General features: G+C 36.7%; 1 protein-coding gene across 1 annotated transcript; it reads left to right on the top strand.

Moving 5' to 3' along the window:
* The first annotated feature begins 1277 nt into the window (after positions 1-1277).
* LOC122059044 (glutamate receptor 2.6-like) lies at positions 1278-18067 on the top strand. Its single transcript, XM_042621750.1, has 8 exons — positions 1278-1316; positions 2266-2958; positions 3110-3623; positions 3934-4019; positions 4177-4198; positions 11247-11495; positions 11932-12338; positions 17990-18067. Exons 1-8 carry the CDS (start codon positions 1278-1280, stop codon positions 18065-18067), a joined length of 2088 nt encoding a protein of 695 aa, XP_042477684.1.
* Positions 18068-18769: the final 702 nt, after the last annotated feature.

The following is an 18769-nucleotide window of genomic DNA, read 5'->3' as shown; positions in this document are numbered from 1 at the left end:
GGGGTCTCCCGTAGTGGAAACCCTGATCACCTCTTTACTCTCACTCATTCCGGCCCTATCTGAGAAACATTTTCAAGAAATATTCTATCCTTCCAAACTCTTTGAGTGACACAACCAGATTTCAGGCCTACAAATCCGTGGACAAATTTTTTCTGGCATGACCAGATTTACAACGTAGTTATTTCAATTTACAGGTCTAGACTTTGGCACCGTTTGATAACATTTCTGCCGTTTCTGTTTCAAGAAACGGTAGAAACAGAAATTTTCGTTTTTGGGAATAGAAACAGAATTTTGGGCGTTTGATAAACCTTGTTTCTTGAAACATTTCTCTGTCTCTTCTTCTATAAATAGGAAACCGACCCCTCCAGACTCCATTTCCATTTCCGATCTCCATCTTCAATCTCTTCTTCCTCCTTGTTCCATGTTTAATGAAACCAACGTGCCTTGGACTATGGAGCCGCCATCTCCCCGCGTTACTCCCATTATCACCTTGGATTTTTCATACTTTCGTTCACCGCTTCACCCTTTTTCAGTTCTTAATTTTGAAATAGTCTTTCTCTGTTAATCCATTTATACTGGTAATGTCAACTTTCTAGGGTTTCGTACTTCACAGGTTCACTGAGGTTTTTTTCTCCTTGTATTTGTTAAGGAAGACTTGTTCAACCGAAGAGCATTCAATTGAAGGTCTGGTATTCATTTTGAGTTCAAAATCTAATAGATGAAATTTCCAATGGCCGTAGAGATGAAGGATTTGTGAGCTTCTACATCTCTTCTTTGACACGAAATCCTGATTGATTTCGAATTGCAAGAGGAATGTGGTGTTTCACATTGTAAGGTTAGGGTTTCTATAACACTATAGCTCTTGTGTTTTAGTGTGCTATTTTTTGGCATAATCTATTGCACTGTAATGTTCGACAGAGATAGAATTGGTGGCAGCGGACATATTCGACAGAGAAGGAATTGGTGACCGTGAGGCATCGGAAGAAGAAGATGAAACAAGTCCTATTTCCTTGCCTTCACTTGTTTCTAGAAATGATGAAACAAGTCATGCTTGTTTCATCATGTCCGTTTCTAGGAACAAAAATGACCATAAATTTTTTATTTCTATTTATGAAAACAGGAGAAATGGAACGAGTTTGTCAAACGCTTTTTGTTCCGTTTCTATCGTTTCTTGACATAGAAACGACAGAAACTTGTTTCTTGAAACGTTATCAAACGGACCCTTCATATTTAAGGTTGGATTTTAAGAATAGACTCTAAAATAAGATGGAACTTTAATGGAGGTCTCCTTTAAACTCACCGAAAGAGAAAGAAAGGTAAGGAAAGAATAATGAGTTTTAATTGAAGGGTGGAATCTAGTTGTTGGAGTGTTGGGATGAAACAACAGGAGCGACAACAGCATGCGTACATGTACGACACACAAAATTATATACACCCATAGAATTATGTACGACACACAAAAATGTATATGCAGAAGCTAGAAGCAAATAAAATAAAATAAGCATATATATAAGAGACAAAAGATTGTGTGATCCGACAGTACTAGCGTACATGTACGACACACAAAATTATATACACCCATAGAATTATGTACGACACACAAAAATGTATATGCAGAAGCTAGAAGCAAATAAAATAAAATAAGCATATATATAAGAGACAAAAGATTGTGTGATCCGACAGTACTACCTACATCTATAGAGAATATATATCTATAGATTTGATTCACAAAACCATGCCCCCTTGTACACCCTTCTCTCTCCCCCTTTTGTCAGCTCTCTTGGAGCTCACTATTTGGATTCTCACTACCCCCTTTGGTAGATACCTCTCTCCTTTTATATGACTTCTCTTCCATTCTTGGAAGACTACCTTTCAAAGACTTGATCACCTCTTGGAGGACTCTACCCTCTTGAAGACTTCACCTCATTAGAAGACTCTACTTATTTCACTCACTTGGAAGACTCTATTCTTTTGGAGACTACACCTCTTAAAAGACTCCACCTCCTTGGAATACTCTACTCTCGGAAGACTCCACCACTATGGAAGACTCCCAACTCATTGGATTTAATTTATCAAAGCATGCAATTTCCAACAAGTTACATATCTTATGGTGAGAAATTATGGCTTCATATTTGTTTGATTTATAACTATGCTTCAAGCCTCCTTTAAGGGCATGTTTGAGTAACCTTATTAGGTTTTATAGCATCTGGGAGGCCGGCTTCTGGAAAGCCTGTAGAAAAGCTTACCCAAACATTACCCAATTAGTTCTCATCATCTGGTAAGGTGACATTGATACTTATTTCTCTTCTTTACTTCTTGAATACAGTTCTTGACGTACTAAAAAATGTAGAAGTGAAAACTGTTATTGGACCCCAAAGATCAGTAGAAGAGGAGTTTGTGATTGATCTTGGTGACAGAGCTCAAGTGCCTATTGTCTCATTTTCTGCAACTAGTCCATCTCTTTCATCTAGAAGTCCTTATTTTGTTCGAACAGCTCAAAATGATTCTTGTCAAGTTAAAGCTATTACTGCAATAATTCAATCCTTTCAATGGAGGGAAGTGGTTCCAATATTTGAAGACACAGAATATGGAAATGGATTTATACCATACGTGATTGATGCCTTACAAGAGGTAGATGTCAAAGTTAAGTACCGGGGAATTATTTCGGTTACAGCAACAAATGATCAGATTCTAGAAGAGCTCTACAAATTAATGACTATGGAGAATAAGGTTTTTGTAGTGCACATGACACCATCTCTTGTAACTCTCTTTTTCTTAAAGGTAAAAGAAGCAGGAATGATGAGTGAAGGGCATGTGTGGATTGTTACTGCTGGAACCATGAATCTCTTGGATTCTTTTCATAGGGATGTCATTCAAGCAATGCAAGGCGTCTTAGGTGTAAAGCCTTTTATTCCAAAATCAGAAAGGCTTGAAAATTTCACAGCTAGATGGAAGAAAGTGTTCTGTGATCAGAATCCTAACTTTTAAGGAGCTAATCGTATGAAAATTTTTGGTCTATGGGCATATGATACTGCATGGGCTTTAGCTATGGCAGAAGAGACAGTAGGAGTTCATCCTGATTCCAACTTCCATGAGACAAATGTTACAGGAAACTCAACTGAACTTGACTCCATTGGCGTCTCAAACTGGTCTGAAACTTCTAAATGCGATTTTAGAAACAAGATTTAGTGGATTAGCTGGAGAGTTTCACCTTGCTGTTGGACAATTGCAGCCATCTAATTTCCAGTTTCTCAGTGTGATTGGTAAGGGGGAGAAAGTGATTGGGTTTTGGACTCCAGAATTGGGAATTACAAGAGAACTGAATATGAATACTAGTGTGAGAAAGTACTCGACTTCAAGGTCTGCTTTTCGGTATATTATTTGGCCAGGAGAATCAACAGTTATACCCAAGGGATGGGTGATTCCTGTGAATGGTAAGAAGTTGAGGATTGGGGTACCAGTGAATACTGGATATACTCAACTTGTGAATGTAGTGTGGGATAGTCAGCATAACACAACAATTGTTCGTGGGTTCTGCACAGATGTGTTCAATGCCGTCAAGAAAAGATTGCCATATGCCGTCCCATATGAATTCATTCCATTTGCAAAAGCTGATGGTTCAAGTGCTGGGAGTCGCGATGACTGATATGTCAGGTTTATCTTCAGGTTAGTTTTTAATAAATTTCTTGGGTTCTTCTAGGCGATACTATATATGCCTAGTGAAGTATAACGCTTCACTATTTGTCATTTGGTACGATACGTGGAGTAGTCTATATGTTGGAGGACTTCATATACATCTCAATGGTCAAATTTTAGTCCAAAGTATGCAAGGAAAGTTGCTCAAACTCTAATTCAAATTTTTAGTAAGATTACCAAAACTTCATCAACTAGAAATGAATATAAAATACAAAATGGCATCTTTTATAATTTTAGCTTCTTCCCCTACTCATTTTAAGCTGAAATTGTACCAATCAGATGTCTACTACCTGTTTCTCTATCACATGGACAAACCTATATATGTATTGTCATGTAGCAAATAGATAACACCTCACTAGGCATAATGATGGGAAAGATAACCTTAATAAATTCATTATCTTTTTCAGGACAGGGGTTATTGATGTTCCTTGCTAACATTTTTCTCTTTCCTTACTTCTCCTTTCTGTCATGAGGAAACAGAACTTTGATGCTGTAGTTGGTGATATCTAAAATAAAATAAATGCGGAAACAATTCATGGAGATCAATGAGCATGCACGATATACACTACAAAGACATGTTTTAGGCATATCTGAATCTATGGCTGAAGAATAACATCTCCTCATTCTCTTTTCATATGCTCCTTGTACAACACGATCAATGTTGGTCTAGTCTACCCTCTTTCCCTTCTGTTTTAGGTCATTAGCCTCACTTAATGGGTCAGTGATAACTATATATAGGGGTGAGGGTAGGGAACAACCCTGCAAAGAAATTAGGGTTTCCTCCCCATTAAGGAAGCAATACCTTAGGTTCACACATAATAATAAATATTTCATACCATTAAGGTGTGCTAATAGAATCCAATATCTCCATAGAGATCACTTACTAATAATATTGGATTCTTTCTGCTTACTCCATCTGTAGTCAACACCATTAAATCGATTTTGGAAACAAATCTTTGACTATGCTAGCCCACCTAATTGGAAATCTTACAATCTCCCACTTGGTGTCACAAGTTTTAGATTTTAAAATTTATTTAAAATGACACTCTGATTTAGATAAACTGAATGTGGCCACAAACAAAACAATGTCGAATGGAGTGCACCTTAAACCAAATGCCTTGGTCCGAATGAGAGTTACAAACACCCAATCGTATTGATCATCACATCTAAAGTGATATAAGACTAAACACGTCAAAGTGCTCATAACATCACCAACTTGGGCTAAACAGTATGAAAGTGTGGTATAGAAATAACATACAATATTGATCATCATGTCTATTTCCAAATTGGTCTTGGCTCGAAAACCAAATGAGCCCTAAGAGACAGATACCGAATGTCTCATTAACTACAAGCGTCTCCTAAATGCTCAAGCTTCAACCAAAGAATCTCATTGGAACTGGGTCTAGATGTGCCAAAACACTAGCACTAGACCTCAATCAAACGAGGTTTTGCTAGCGACTGGATGTGTGTGTATTGACTGGAACCTCAGATACTGAATGAGGTAAATACACCACATATAACCTCAATTTTCTGTAAAAGGCAAATAAATAAGTGTATACACATAAACAAATGGCCATAATAAAAATGCATATATATTCTTGAGAACAACAATAATGCATCATATATATAAAATAAAACTGAAAGTCAAATGCGAACATATTGAGCAAAAATCCCACTAATAAAATGCATAAAAATAACTAATAAGTCTCATATTAGTGACATGCACTTGAAAGACTTTTGGAGTCAAGCCCTTAGTAAGAGGATCTGCAATCATGTTTTCTGTAGCAATCTGTTCCATTGTATTCTGTGATTTTTGAACTTTCTCTCTGACAAAAAATAAGTCAATGTGTTTAGAGCCTGAAGTACTTTTAATGTTATGAGAGAAACGAACCGCAGTGGAGTTGTCACAGAACATCCTCAATGGTTTAGATAAAGAGTCAACAATCTGTAAAGTTCTACAGAAATTTATGATTCATGAGCTTACTCCCACTGATCTTTAGATAGACCTATTCGATTCCTCCCATTTTCATAAAGAACCTTAGCTTGAACATAATTAACAACCACTGGCTTAAGAGACTCATCAATTTAAGATTAAAATATATTATCATAATAGCTAGAGAAATATTAAAGGATTAGTTCCATTCCTTAAAATTGGAACCATTCAAAATTTTTTTAACAGAAAATAGCTGGAAAGTCAAAGCTGGCAAATATAATTATATATATTTACCAAAATATACAATATGCAAGAACAGAAGGCATATTAAATTTTCCAATAATATAATTAAATCTGACTAATTGGGCTATTAATCAGATTTATCCCAGTATTGTTTTCAATAACTATAGGAAAATAGAAACTGAGGAAAGATCCGACGTCATCGGAGTCACACCTGTGGTGGCAAGATCGCCTAACACGCAGTAAAATCTTTCACATGTAAGGCGAGACGCTCGAAACAACATCACTCTGAAGATTCCGTCACCTGTGGTGGCAAGACAAGAACCTCCAAAGCTATGAAGCCCAAAACGTTACCCTCACACTATCAAGCAAAACCGACCAAATGAAAATTCACATGTGGTGGCAAGAGCACATCATTCGCCATATGGTCTCCTTGACTACAACCTATCCTAATAGTCAATAGTAATTTAACAATCTTAGTAATTATCCCACTAAATGGAAGCGTAATCACTAAAATTATGAAAACCTATAGACTTGGATTGCTACCAAATGCCCGCGGGTTTAGATTTTGGGTGCAAACAACAAGATGAGCTATTTCAGTATTTAATTAATAAAATATTCAACATAAGCCCACAAAAGCAATACATTATAAATCTTAATAGTCAATATGGTAACACTATAATTTAATAGTTATCAAAGTGAGTACATTCTTAGTATGATAGTTTTGTACTTCCAGCCATTACCATAAATAAATAAAAATCTAAATATGGCATTTTCTATAATGACAACATGTTAAATATGAAAGTTTATAACATTTATTCATGATAACAAAAACATATGAAATATGTTATTTTATCCATAATTCATTAGATATACGAAGTTGTATACAAATATGAACTTTCAACCCAAATGACTTTAATATCTAATACAAACATTAGCATATAAAATTTAAGCCAATCATAATAGAGTCTCTTAATTTCTGTATGTTAACAATTTATTAATTGATGGGGCACATGAACCAAATAATTCATTAGAACAAAACAACAATAAATCATTAACAAATAAAAGTAATATGTGCTTAGATCCATATTAAGTGTAAACAACTTCATAGGCTTTATACCAATAAGCTACTTAAACTTCAATGGACTAATTTAAATCATTCAAGTATGATATATCTATTTTATTTCGATGATTTTTTTTTTAATAAAATTGCACATTATCACAAGTTCACATAGGGCATATAAATCCAAAGAAGTATTACTTAAACAATGCACTTGTGATATTTTCAATCATAATGGGGTGTTAAAACTTATAATTATGTATCTCATGACGAAACCTGATGTCACAGACGATAAATATAACATCGAAGAAAACATCGAAATACCTCAGATTGACTTAATATTCATGAAACAACAAGTGTAGTATGCATAATAAAACATGTATAATGCATCTATCACTCTCAATAGGATAATAATTTATTCTCCCACTAATATAAGAGAATAGAGTTATATGACCCAATAAAAGTACCATTTATAGGAGTCAACATCAGTTCATATTAGAACTAAATCTAACTGTTGGCTTAAATAAACAGGGTCAAAATAGTCAACAGTATAAACAGATTTCAGAAGCCATTTCAATAAATCAAAATTAAATGATTTCTAATTCCATTTGCATAAACTGTTTATGGTCTTTACAATTATTAGACCCCAAAACTGGATTTCATTAAAACTATGATGAAAATAGTTATTAAACCATCAACATGTACAAGCAACGTAGGATGATCTTATGTCATAACATCTCAAATGTGAGTATATGTATCATCATTAATATTAGTCTTTAAGATGTCAACTCTACCCACAAAGAATTTTCATAAAGGCCCATTTAAATAGACCATACCAATAACAAAGTTCAACTTGGTGAGATTTACGTGCATTCACTATAATGACTATATCACGTAAGAGTTATAACTGAAACACTGGTCCTCTCATTTTGGGATAGGAATACACTGGTCCTCTCATTTCTTGTATTAACTGTGAAAAGAACAATTACTTTTGAGATCCCCTCACCTTTGGGATCAAAAACCTTAGATTACTGTCATTTTCTTTAACTTTGGTGACATCATCTTTAGGAAAATATCATCTACTATACTACCCTAGAGAAAACTATGAAAGAATAAGATACGTCACTTTGGTGGAATCCACATCACCCTTTCATGGTTCCCTAGAAATGTGTTATGCAGTTAATCATGTGCAGAAATTTACACCCAATTTAATTCCAATATATTTATTTATCATAGGGTATTCCAAATATGACATGCAAGCATAAAATGACATTAATTTTCTACTTACATCATTCATAAATGACATTTTTAATATCATGGTAATGATAAACCAGTGCAGAAACATGCATAAACAGAAATACAATTCTGAAGCCGCTATAGAATAAAGGAAAAACACTATAGCTGTTCCAAAATAGTTATGGAACACAAAATATAGGTCTCATTTTTCTTATTTTAAATTCAATCCAATATATTGAACCTACATCTACTGGTCGACCATAAACAACATTTCAGAATACATAATTACATCCTCCCACTAGTTTGACCAGTTAAGTAATTATCCACAACATTCCAAATACATGATAAAGTGACATCATGAAGACCAATGGTACTTTATTATTCACAAGGCCTTGGGACTCTCAATATAATTGTTTTAAATCTAAAAAAACCTCATTAGACATTATGTGAAAATTGACCATTACCATATAATACAATTTCAAATGATAAAATCATTAACAATATCAATAACATAGTCAATTTTCAACACATTAATCAATGACCAATTGGTTCTATGACTAAATACAAAAATAATAGATTTTTTTTTGTAATAAATATTTTTCCGGTTAACATTGGTCAATTTTGATGACTTTTCTCAGTGGGTTTTTCGACGACCCATTGGAAAACCCAAATGGTTCAATTTTTGGGGTCAATGTGTCGGATATCTGAATTTACCAACCTGATCGGTTCAGTCAAGGCACAATTTTGGTAAAATCGATTCATCTTGATTTTGGGTTGGTTTAGGATTTAATCACTTTAAGGGGACTTGATCAAGACATTGGATTTTATTATTATTATTATTTTACCTATGACAAAATACCAATGCCAAGTCTCAAACGATCAAGTGTAGGATCGGTCTCAACCAATGTTGATTCGGATCATTGGATCTAATCAAACAATGCTTGAAACATACGTGTTCAACATTATAGTGGTCTACAATCTAATTTGGTTTACTAAACCGGATTTAATTTGGTTCAATTCAGCCTAATTCAAATTAGGCCCATAAGCTTCAACCTATTACAATTAAATAAACATGGGCAACCCAAAACAAACTTTTAAACACCCATAGGCTCAGTCCATTTAACCTTAAAAAAAAAAATAACTTGAAGGATGGGTCTTTGGATCTATGACCCTACCCTTCATCACAGACTTGCAAAATCAGACAAGATTATCTTGAAAAGTCAAAATTGGGTGTTCCTGGTTCTGCTATAACATGGACTACATAGAACCTTCTGATAGTATTTTGAATCTACAACTGGAAACCTCCTCGATAAAAAACTAATAAGAGAATCTTAATCTTTAAAATCATCAAAGTCAAACAAATCTGAACTCATTACATCCTCACTCATTTATTAATTAAAAATCAGCACCAAATCAAAAGAAACTCGAGATTAAGTCACTTAGTTAACCGTTAAAAGCACTAAAACTTATTCCAAGTTACTCAAGAAATCAATCCGAACTAACGAAGCAATACTTACCAACATCGAAGGCCGACCTTCAGGTTGTAAACAATCAAAGATGTTTATCTCGGAATGAAGACCTTTCTCTTTGATTGAACCATAATAATCGATTTATTAGCCCATAATATTTATATATAGAAAATGTTGGGCTTGAACCCATTAGTGTTAAGTTTTTTAAACAAATCATTCTTTTATAAAAGACCATGGGCTCAGCCCATTAGTCCCTTTCTAAATTTAACTTAGTTCCTAAAATATAAAACATATGGGCTTAGCCCATTAGATATAACTTTAGTTTAAAAAAAAAAAAATCAAAACAAAAACACATGGGCTTGGCCCAATTCAAGTTTAAGTTTTAAACAAAAAAGAAATCGACTTATATTGTTCAATATCAACTGGATCGAATCGGATGCCAATTCTAATAGATCCGGTAAAGCATAAATGTGGTAATAAAAATATTTTATTAAAATAAGGGTGAATCTATCAAATAAAATCTGATCCGATCTAAATTCGATACCGGACATTTAAGCCAATAGCCCAACGCCTTATTCTTTATTTCACCTTTCTTTTTTTTTTCTTTTTTTCTTTTTTTAATCTTTGTAAAATAACTCATGTCCCACGATGACTATTCAATACAAGACGGGATCTCCTAGGAAAATCCATGGAAGGACATAACAGATTAACTTCCTCATATTAATTTTTCTAATATCATATTCGGCTATATCACTCTCTTCCTCCTGGATCTTGGTGAAGTTGTTGGCACTTGGCACACCATCGCTTTCATAACATTAGGTAATAGTGACCACTTCACGGTTTACTAAACTAATGTAAATAAAAATTAAGCCTTATATACGTTTCCTTCAAACAAGGAAACACGTCTCAAAGATTCAATTTATTTATTTATTAATATAGAAGAGAATCTCATTCCCAAAACGAAAACAGAAGCTTAGAAAACTCTAAATTCTGCAACTCATAAAACAAATAATGCAACGGCCTTACTGGGCATATCAAATAAACCCTTTAACAAGCAGCAATTATTCATTATATGGTTCTCATAAAATTGCAGCCCATTGACTCATTATGAATAGGCTCTGATACCATTGAAAGAAAATAAATGCGAAAAAATTCATGGAGATCAATGAGCATACACGATAAACACTACAAAGACATGTTTTAGGCATACTTGAATCCATGACTGAATAATAACATCTCTTCATTCTCTTTTTGTATACTCCTTGTACAACACGATCAATGTTGGTCTGGTCTACCCTCTTTCCCTTTTGTTTTAGGTCATTAGCCTCACTTAATGGGTCAGTGATAACTATATATAGGGGTGAGGGTAGGGACCAACCCTGCAAAGAAATTAGGGTTTCCTCCCTATTAAGGAAACAATATCTTAGGTCCACACATAGTAATAAATATTTCAAACCATTAAGGTGTGCTAATAGAATCCAATATCTCCATAGAGATCACTTACCAATAATATTAGATTCTTTCTGCTTATTCCAACTGTAGTCAACACCACTAAATCGAATTTGGAAACAAATCTTTGACTATGCTAGCCCACCTAATTAGAAATCTTACAATATCACAATCTTAAGCAATCGATCATTATATGTGGATTTCACATTGCCATATACAAAGGGAGGAGTGATGATGACTATCCCAATTAAATATGAGGAAAAAGAGAAAAACTCTTCAATCTTCTTAAAGACATTAACAACAGATCTATGGTTGGTTATCCTTGCTTTCTTTGTACTTATAGGACTTCTGGTTTTGTTTCTTGAAGACCAGAGAAAAAATGAGTTTAGGGATTCTCCATCTCAACAAGTTCGCAGGATTTTTCATTTCTCTTTATCAGCATTTGTATTCGGAGACATTTGAGAAATTCTAAACCATCTTACCCATCTCCCTGCTTCACAATTACAATATAATATTGATACCATCAAAGTATATAGCCTAGCCTTATGTCCAAGGGAGCTAAATTGGGTGGAAGGATCGAAAGAAGGTACTCTCCCCAGCCATGTTGGGGTTTTGAGGGGGGGGGGGAGACCTTAAATGTAATTTTGCTTCTTCTTATGGGACAATAGTCCGACATCGGTTATCCCTAAGCTCTTTCATCTCGTAATCTACTTGCGAGTCCCTCCACTCAATTGGTCGAGCATTTTGTCCCTTTATATACTTGCGAGTCCCTCCACTCAGTGACTTCTATAGTACAACTAAGTAAACATAATGAAACTTAATATGCTAGCTTTTTTAATCTATTGCAGGAGGGAAGTTGTCAAGCAACTTGACTCGTGCTGTAGTGATTGTGTGGATGGTGATAATGCTAATCTTGACTTCGTGCTACACCGTAAATTTATCGTTGATTTTGACTGTTCAACGACTTAAACCTTCATTCACTAGCATTGAAGCCCTTCAAAAGAATGGAGACTATGTAGGATACCAAGTAGGAGATTTTATTTTTGAGCTCCTAAAGCAGTTAAATTTCGATGAATCCAAGCTGATAGCTTGCGACACTTCTGCTGATTATGATGAAGCCTTGTCAAAAGGGAGCTTGAGTGAGGAAATTTCTGCCTACTTTGAAATTCCGCTTGCCATGAAAGTTTTTGGAGCAACATATTGTGATAAATACACCATTATTGGTCCCATTCACAAGACGGAAGGATTTAGCTTTGTTAGTCTCCTCTCTCTCTCTCTCTCTTACACACACACACTTGATCCATACTGAGTATAGACCAGGTTCTTCGTACGAGAACCATTCTCGTTACAATCCTGATCCACTCAAATGGAATCCAGCCCGTTGTAGATTCCATTTGTGTGGATTAGTCAAGGGAATGGAATCTACAACGGAGCATGCATTAGTAACTTTACTGGATTCATACAGGAGGGTCAAGGTCATTTTAAAAGCTCGCTAACACGCAGCACGCAAGCAGGTGTACCTAACCTTTACTCTTCATTTAGATGCAACATGATCATATATGGTTTGGTTAATTATTGAACTGGATGGTGAACTTTCTTCATGTTGGTTCACATGAGGTCAGTGGACTCATTGGCTCGGCCTGGATACAATTCAATAGTGTCCAAACTACTTTCACCCTTTGACTTGGGTCGAAATCAGGACAAGCGGGATCTACCTATAGATCCTAACTAGCACTAACACGGATAGGATTCCTCTCCATAGAGTCCATGGACCATAGAGTGATCTCACAGCTAGAGTGACCTCAAGACGTGTGCCCAGGTCCTCCCAAATGTGGGATCACTCTATGGTCCATGGACTCTATGGAAAGGATCCGGATCCCACTAACACTAGCACAACATGAAGGAAAAGAAAATTCTTGATCTGAATAGCCCATTACCCATACTCCCAAGCACCGAATTGTCAAGAATTTCTTTATTTCATAGCAACAAAGTGTTGAGACACAGCTACAACTTAAAAAATAATAAATAAAAAAATCACACAAATAAGAACCTCCTTTTCTATGAGAAAGTTCTTTCACTTAAGATCCATGGTTCTCTCCCTAATCTCCATCTCCTCCTTGTGAACCATAACTCTTATCTTCTCTATTAGTCCTAGCTCTCTCCAACTCACTTTTTATTTTTGTTCCCATTCTCTACAACTGCTTACCAGTCTAGCATTTATCCTCTGATCACCAAAGTGAGGTGAACAATGTAAGAACTATTTCTAGGATCGATATGATGGATCAATGAACAAATATAACAATATAATAATGAATCTAATTTACACATACCCGGATCCATATCATGTTGGAGTAGATTCCACAAGCTTTAGCTTTTCTCTCTTGTATAATCTTCTTCTCTAAAGCTTTCTCTCATTGTCAGTCTTATCTGCTCCCCTCTATATTTAAATTGTCAATTACTTGCAACTAATGGGTATTGCTTCCTTTATATAAATGGGGAGTAGGGACTAACCCTGAAATAGATACAAGTGCGATCTTCCCATAATAGGACCCAATTGTAATGAGGCCCACTGGTAGTTAATACTTTAAGGTGGTTAACCAAAGACCTGAAATCTCATTAGGGTCACTCCTAAAACCCATCTACCTGTGGGCATCTATCTACCAGTGGATTTTCCTGAAAAAATAGCTTATGTGATGGTTACTGGTAGGACCACCAGTAGAAATAGTCATCTACCGATGGGCGTTTACCAATGGGTGCAATTTTTTTCTTTTAATGACTACTAATGCCATGCTCTATACACTTGCATAGTCCTGTATGCATGTTACAACTATATAACATGTGTTATTATGTTGCTTTTGGTGGCTAATGGAAATTTCTAAACAAAAATTATATCGCTTAGGAGTACCCGCTCCAACTCCAATCCGCTTCCCCTGCACAAGGTAGAGGTAGGCCACCTAATGCATTTGATGCCCCACCAGTCCTTACCGCACAAGATGTTGCCATAATGGGCAACATGATGCAAGCCATGGAACAACGACAAGAACAGTTCATGGTCAGGGTAGATACTCACATCCAAGCTACAACGAACTCTCGGAATGCACCTCTTGTACATCCTACTCCACCTGTGCTAGCCTAGGCACCTATTGTTCCACTCACACCACCACACCTCTCGAACCTCAAGAATAAGAGATAGATCTTATGTGGACCGATATAACTAGGATGATAGAAAAGTTCCAGAAACTTTGGCCTCCATACTTCTCGAGTGTTGGTCAGGATTTGCTATAACGGGCAAAGCGGATCCGGGGTATAGAAAAACCTTTACAGTGATGGGTTGCTCTGATGAGCCAAAGTTGCTTTGTGCAATCTATTAGCTTCAAAATGATGTGAATGTTTAGTGCAGGTCCACCCATCCTATTTTGACTACCACACATCCCAACCCCACCTGGGAGGACTTCAAGGTACATTTTTTGGGAATTATTTTCAAGAAATTTCATGGATATAAGAGAAGTTGAGTTTATGGTACTGGTTCAAAAGTCGAGGTCAGTGCTAGAGTACCAACAGAGGTATGAGGAGCTATACTACTTTTCTCCTGAGCACATAAAATGTATAGGTCAAAGGCAAAAAGTTTGAGAAGGGGCTCAAGCACAGTATCAATGCAGTAATTGTAGGACTCAAGTTACAGACCTATGTTGAGGTTGTACAAGTGACCAAGTCTATTGAAGATTAGTATTGGGGTAACTTCATGGCACAACAAGGCATGGAAAAGAGACCTAAGGTATCCCAAGAGTTCAGAGGATCCAACAAGGCTTCTAGGGGGCCTTATCTCAGTCAGACTTCGGTGCAGTTTAGGAGGCTAGACGCAAGCCAAGCTTCCAGTCTTCCCGATCTATAAGTGCATCTTAGCTATCTGGGCCCAACCTTTGGTGTTTCCATTGTGACCAGGTGGGGCACTTAGCCAGGACATGTCCCCAACGTAGGCTAGGTGAGGCACCATACACACTGCCCCCTAGACCACAACAGTCTAGCTAGTCATCCATCGTACACAATCACAACATGGCAATAGGCCCCAGGGACCTCTTTACCATGACTATAGAGGATGCAGAGGCCACTCCAGGTGTTATTACTTGCTCACATTTTATTTGATTCTAGAGCATCTCATTCATTTGTATCTCTTGAATTCTCTAGCAAGATGGGAATTCCCCTTAAGAGCTTAACACATAGATTAGTAGCTAGTACATCTACAAGGATTGTAATGGGTTTGGACTCAGTGTATGAGCCTTGTCCATTGAGTGTCAATGGTCAAGACATAATAGCACACCTAATCAAACTAGACGTGACTAAATTTGATGGGATTCTATGGATGGACTAGTTGTTCGCTTACCCCAGTATGCTACATGTAGAGAAAATGATTGATTTCAGACCTTGTGATAGAGATGAGTTTATCTTTGTGCGAGACAAGCCCAAGAAACCCAAGAAGATCATTATATCAGCTCTATATATAAAGAAACTACTAGATCAAGGGTGTCGGGGTTATCTAGCATCTATGATGGATACTAAAATAAAGGGTCAAACAATTGACCGAGTTAGATGTGGTAAGGGACTTTCCAAATGGTACTTTTGGATGACTTGATAAGATTGCCACCAAACTGAGAGATAGTGTTTGTGATAGACTTATTCCCAGGGTCGATACTAGTGTCAAAGGGCACGAAGGAACTGCAAGTACAACTTTAAGACCTTTTGAAGGAGGGATTCATTAGACCTAGTGTGTCTCTATAGGGAGCAGCAGTACTGATCATTCTGCAACCATACTATTTCCTTCATTGTATGATGGATGAACTACCCAGAACAAGAAGCATCTTGGGAGCGAGAAGATGAGACGAATGAGAATTATCCTCAGTTATTTGACTCATTAGGTATGTTAAATTTTGAGGACAAATTTTTTTAAGGTGGGGGAATGTTACACACATGCCCTAATCCGGTGAAATTTGAACTTTTGCTAAAAGGTAGTACACCCGAGAGTGTCAGCTCTACTACCTATTGGCTTGTAGCAATCTATTACATGGAGGGAGAGAATGACCCTACATGTCAGTGAAAAAGTTGTCGGTTAAATTGGATGGATTCAAACCTCACAAGAATTAGTGTTAAGTGACCAATGGTGATTCTGGCACTAGGGATATTGCCTAATGTGTCATAGAAACATGAACCCAAATTATTTATATGTTAGGTGGTTAATAATAAATGAATTTCATAATCTACCATCATGGAATATATGTGACTGCTTGCATGAACCCCATCCTTCACCGAGCTAGTTGGAGCTCACACCACATGCATGTTGCTTTTAGATGATGATGATGCAGGTATTTTAGTACTGATAAGTAGTAACACGTCCTCTTTATGGCTAACCATTGTCAAGATTGGTGGACACTAGAGGCTAAGGAGCATGATATGAATTATGCTTGTGATGTCTATGTCTCCCAAATCGGTCACGTATCGAGAATAGTCTCATCTAATACCGATACCAATCTAATACAACCAATCCGATACTGATACCCAAAACCTTGCCCTGATTGAAATGGATTCTTTCTTTCTTTCTTTTTTTTGGGGGGGGGGGGTGGGGTGGGGGGAGGGTTGAATTGATTCATTGGACAAACCTCAACCCAAATCAAGCTGGGGCCGTGTTAGGATCGACAAAAAATACCTTTGGTCCCGTGGCTAATGTTAGGATAAATGCATTAAGCTTGAAAAAGTAGGTCGTTGATTGGCTCTTGTTGCCTTACTTCATCCTCGATTTCCTTGCTTGATTTACGAATTGTCTTATAATTTTATCTATTCGATCACTCCTAACAAATGAATGAATTATATAATTTCCCCTGGAAAAAAAAAAATTCCACATGAATGAAAAAATGGAAGATCTCAATTGAAGGAAAAAAAAAAGAGAGAGGAAAGAAAAAAGCAATTATACTTCTGGAGGGCCAACCTGGTTAGGTGAATAGGACCAAAAAAAAAAGAAAAAAAAATATGAAAAACTTCATCACAAGAATTTTAGCTGAGCAACAACAACCTTGATCCCTTGAAGAAAAGTTAATCCAAGACCTCAAACTGAATAGAGATGGCAAAACCAAGCTGAGGAACAAGTTATGAGTTGTGCTTCACATGCCCAAAAGATGGAAAAATAGATATTTTTAGTAATAAAAGATCCCAACAAAAATCTAACATCGTGATACTAGATTAGTTTTGAATTTGAAAAGAAAAAATTGTTCCTAACATATAAACCCAACTTTAAATGTCTATTATATCCCTCATTTGTAAGCAAAACCCCCAAAATCAACCCTAATCGAAAGAGAAGGAGCTTACCTTATATGGCGAAGGTGGAGAGGAGGCTACATTTTCCGGCGAAGGTGGAGAGGAGGCTACATTTTCCAGCGAAGTGAAGGGAATTCTCCAGTGAAAGTAAGTGACTATAGGAGCTATGAATTTGTTTGATAGATACCCAGAAACCCATTCGAGCTGAGCCGAGTGTGAATGGTCCATTGCTAAGGTTGCTTTCGCTTCCAAGGCTATGTGCCTCCAATAAATTTGATCCAACCCCATTTTGACTCGGTGTACAAATCCAAAAAATTGTCTTCCATTCTCATAGAATAAGGATTATTTGATGAAACCAGAGACATATTGACTGTGAAATTTTGATTCTCGAGAAGGGTATCAGAGGGAAAATTGAAATTCTACCATAGGATCATGGGTGAACTATCAAACTTCTTTATTTAAAGATTTCAGTCCTCCTCGAGAACGAGGAAGTCACCATCGGTATCAGTTGACCGAAGAACCCCTGAGCGTCGATCGAACAAGATGGGATAAAAATCCCCTACAATTCCCATCTTGTGCAATTTAATGTTATTATATATGCAGAACTCGACACGCGTTCAACTTTTAGTGAACGGTTCAGATGAGTTGGTTGATTCTTCACCAAAACCTGGTTTGAAGTAAACTGAATCGATCCGCTTGAAGGTTCAAACCAGACCGGTGAGTGATTTGAATCAAGTCTCTCAAGGAAACCTAAAACTCATGATACTCTCTCTCCTTCTACTTGATTTTCTCATTCTGATCTTCTAAAAGGGGAGGTTCTGGTTTGTGCTCTCATGGTGGGATCGCTCTCTGTTACTCTCAATCGCGCCGAAGCTCTCAAGGGACCTACTTGTCTAATCCATCACCTCTAGTGACTAGCTTGAGTAGTTCCAGAGAAGGCAGCCCTGATAAAAGTGAGCTCTCGATGCTCTTTGCGAAATCCACTTCGGCATCGAAGCTCGTTGGGTCCACTGCCACTATGAACACTTGAATTCCACCAGCGCAGCTGAGGTCTTCAGTCGCCATGAGCCGCCTGTCTTTGCCGCCCGGACGGGTTCTTAAGCTTTCTCTAATTTGTTTAAAAGAACCCAGCTTTCCCTGTTTAAAGTTTTGTGAATAAAAGTAGAGAAAGGGAAAAAAAAAATAAAGAAAAGAAAGGGCAACAACGAGAACAAGGGAGCGATAGATTGACGATTTGAATGAAGGCCAAGGTAGGACCATTAATCTGTAAAACAAACTTGAGAATTGAGAATTTCTAAGGGGCCTTTCTGGGCATGGAATGAAAGTTTTCGCAGAATTGGTTGAAACCAGCCATTAATGATTGAGTTTCTATAGAATGATTTG

The sequence above is a fragment of the Macadamia integrifolia genome, chromosome 13 (genome assembly GCF_013358625.1).
Source record: "Macadamia integrifolia cultivar HAES 741 chromosome 13, SCU_Mint_v3, whole genome shotgun sequence".
NCBI lineage: Eukaryota > Viridiplantae > Streptophyta > Magnoliopsida > Proteales > Proteaceae > Macadamia > Macadamia integrifolia.
This window is presented reverse-complemented; position numbering and strand designations above follow the sequence as displayed.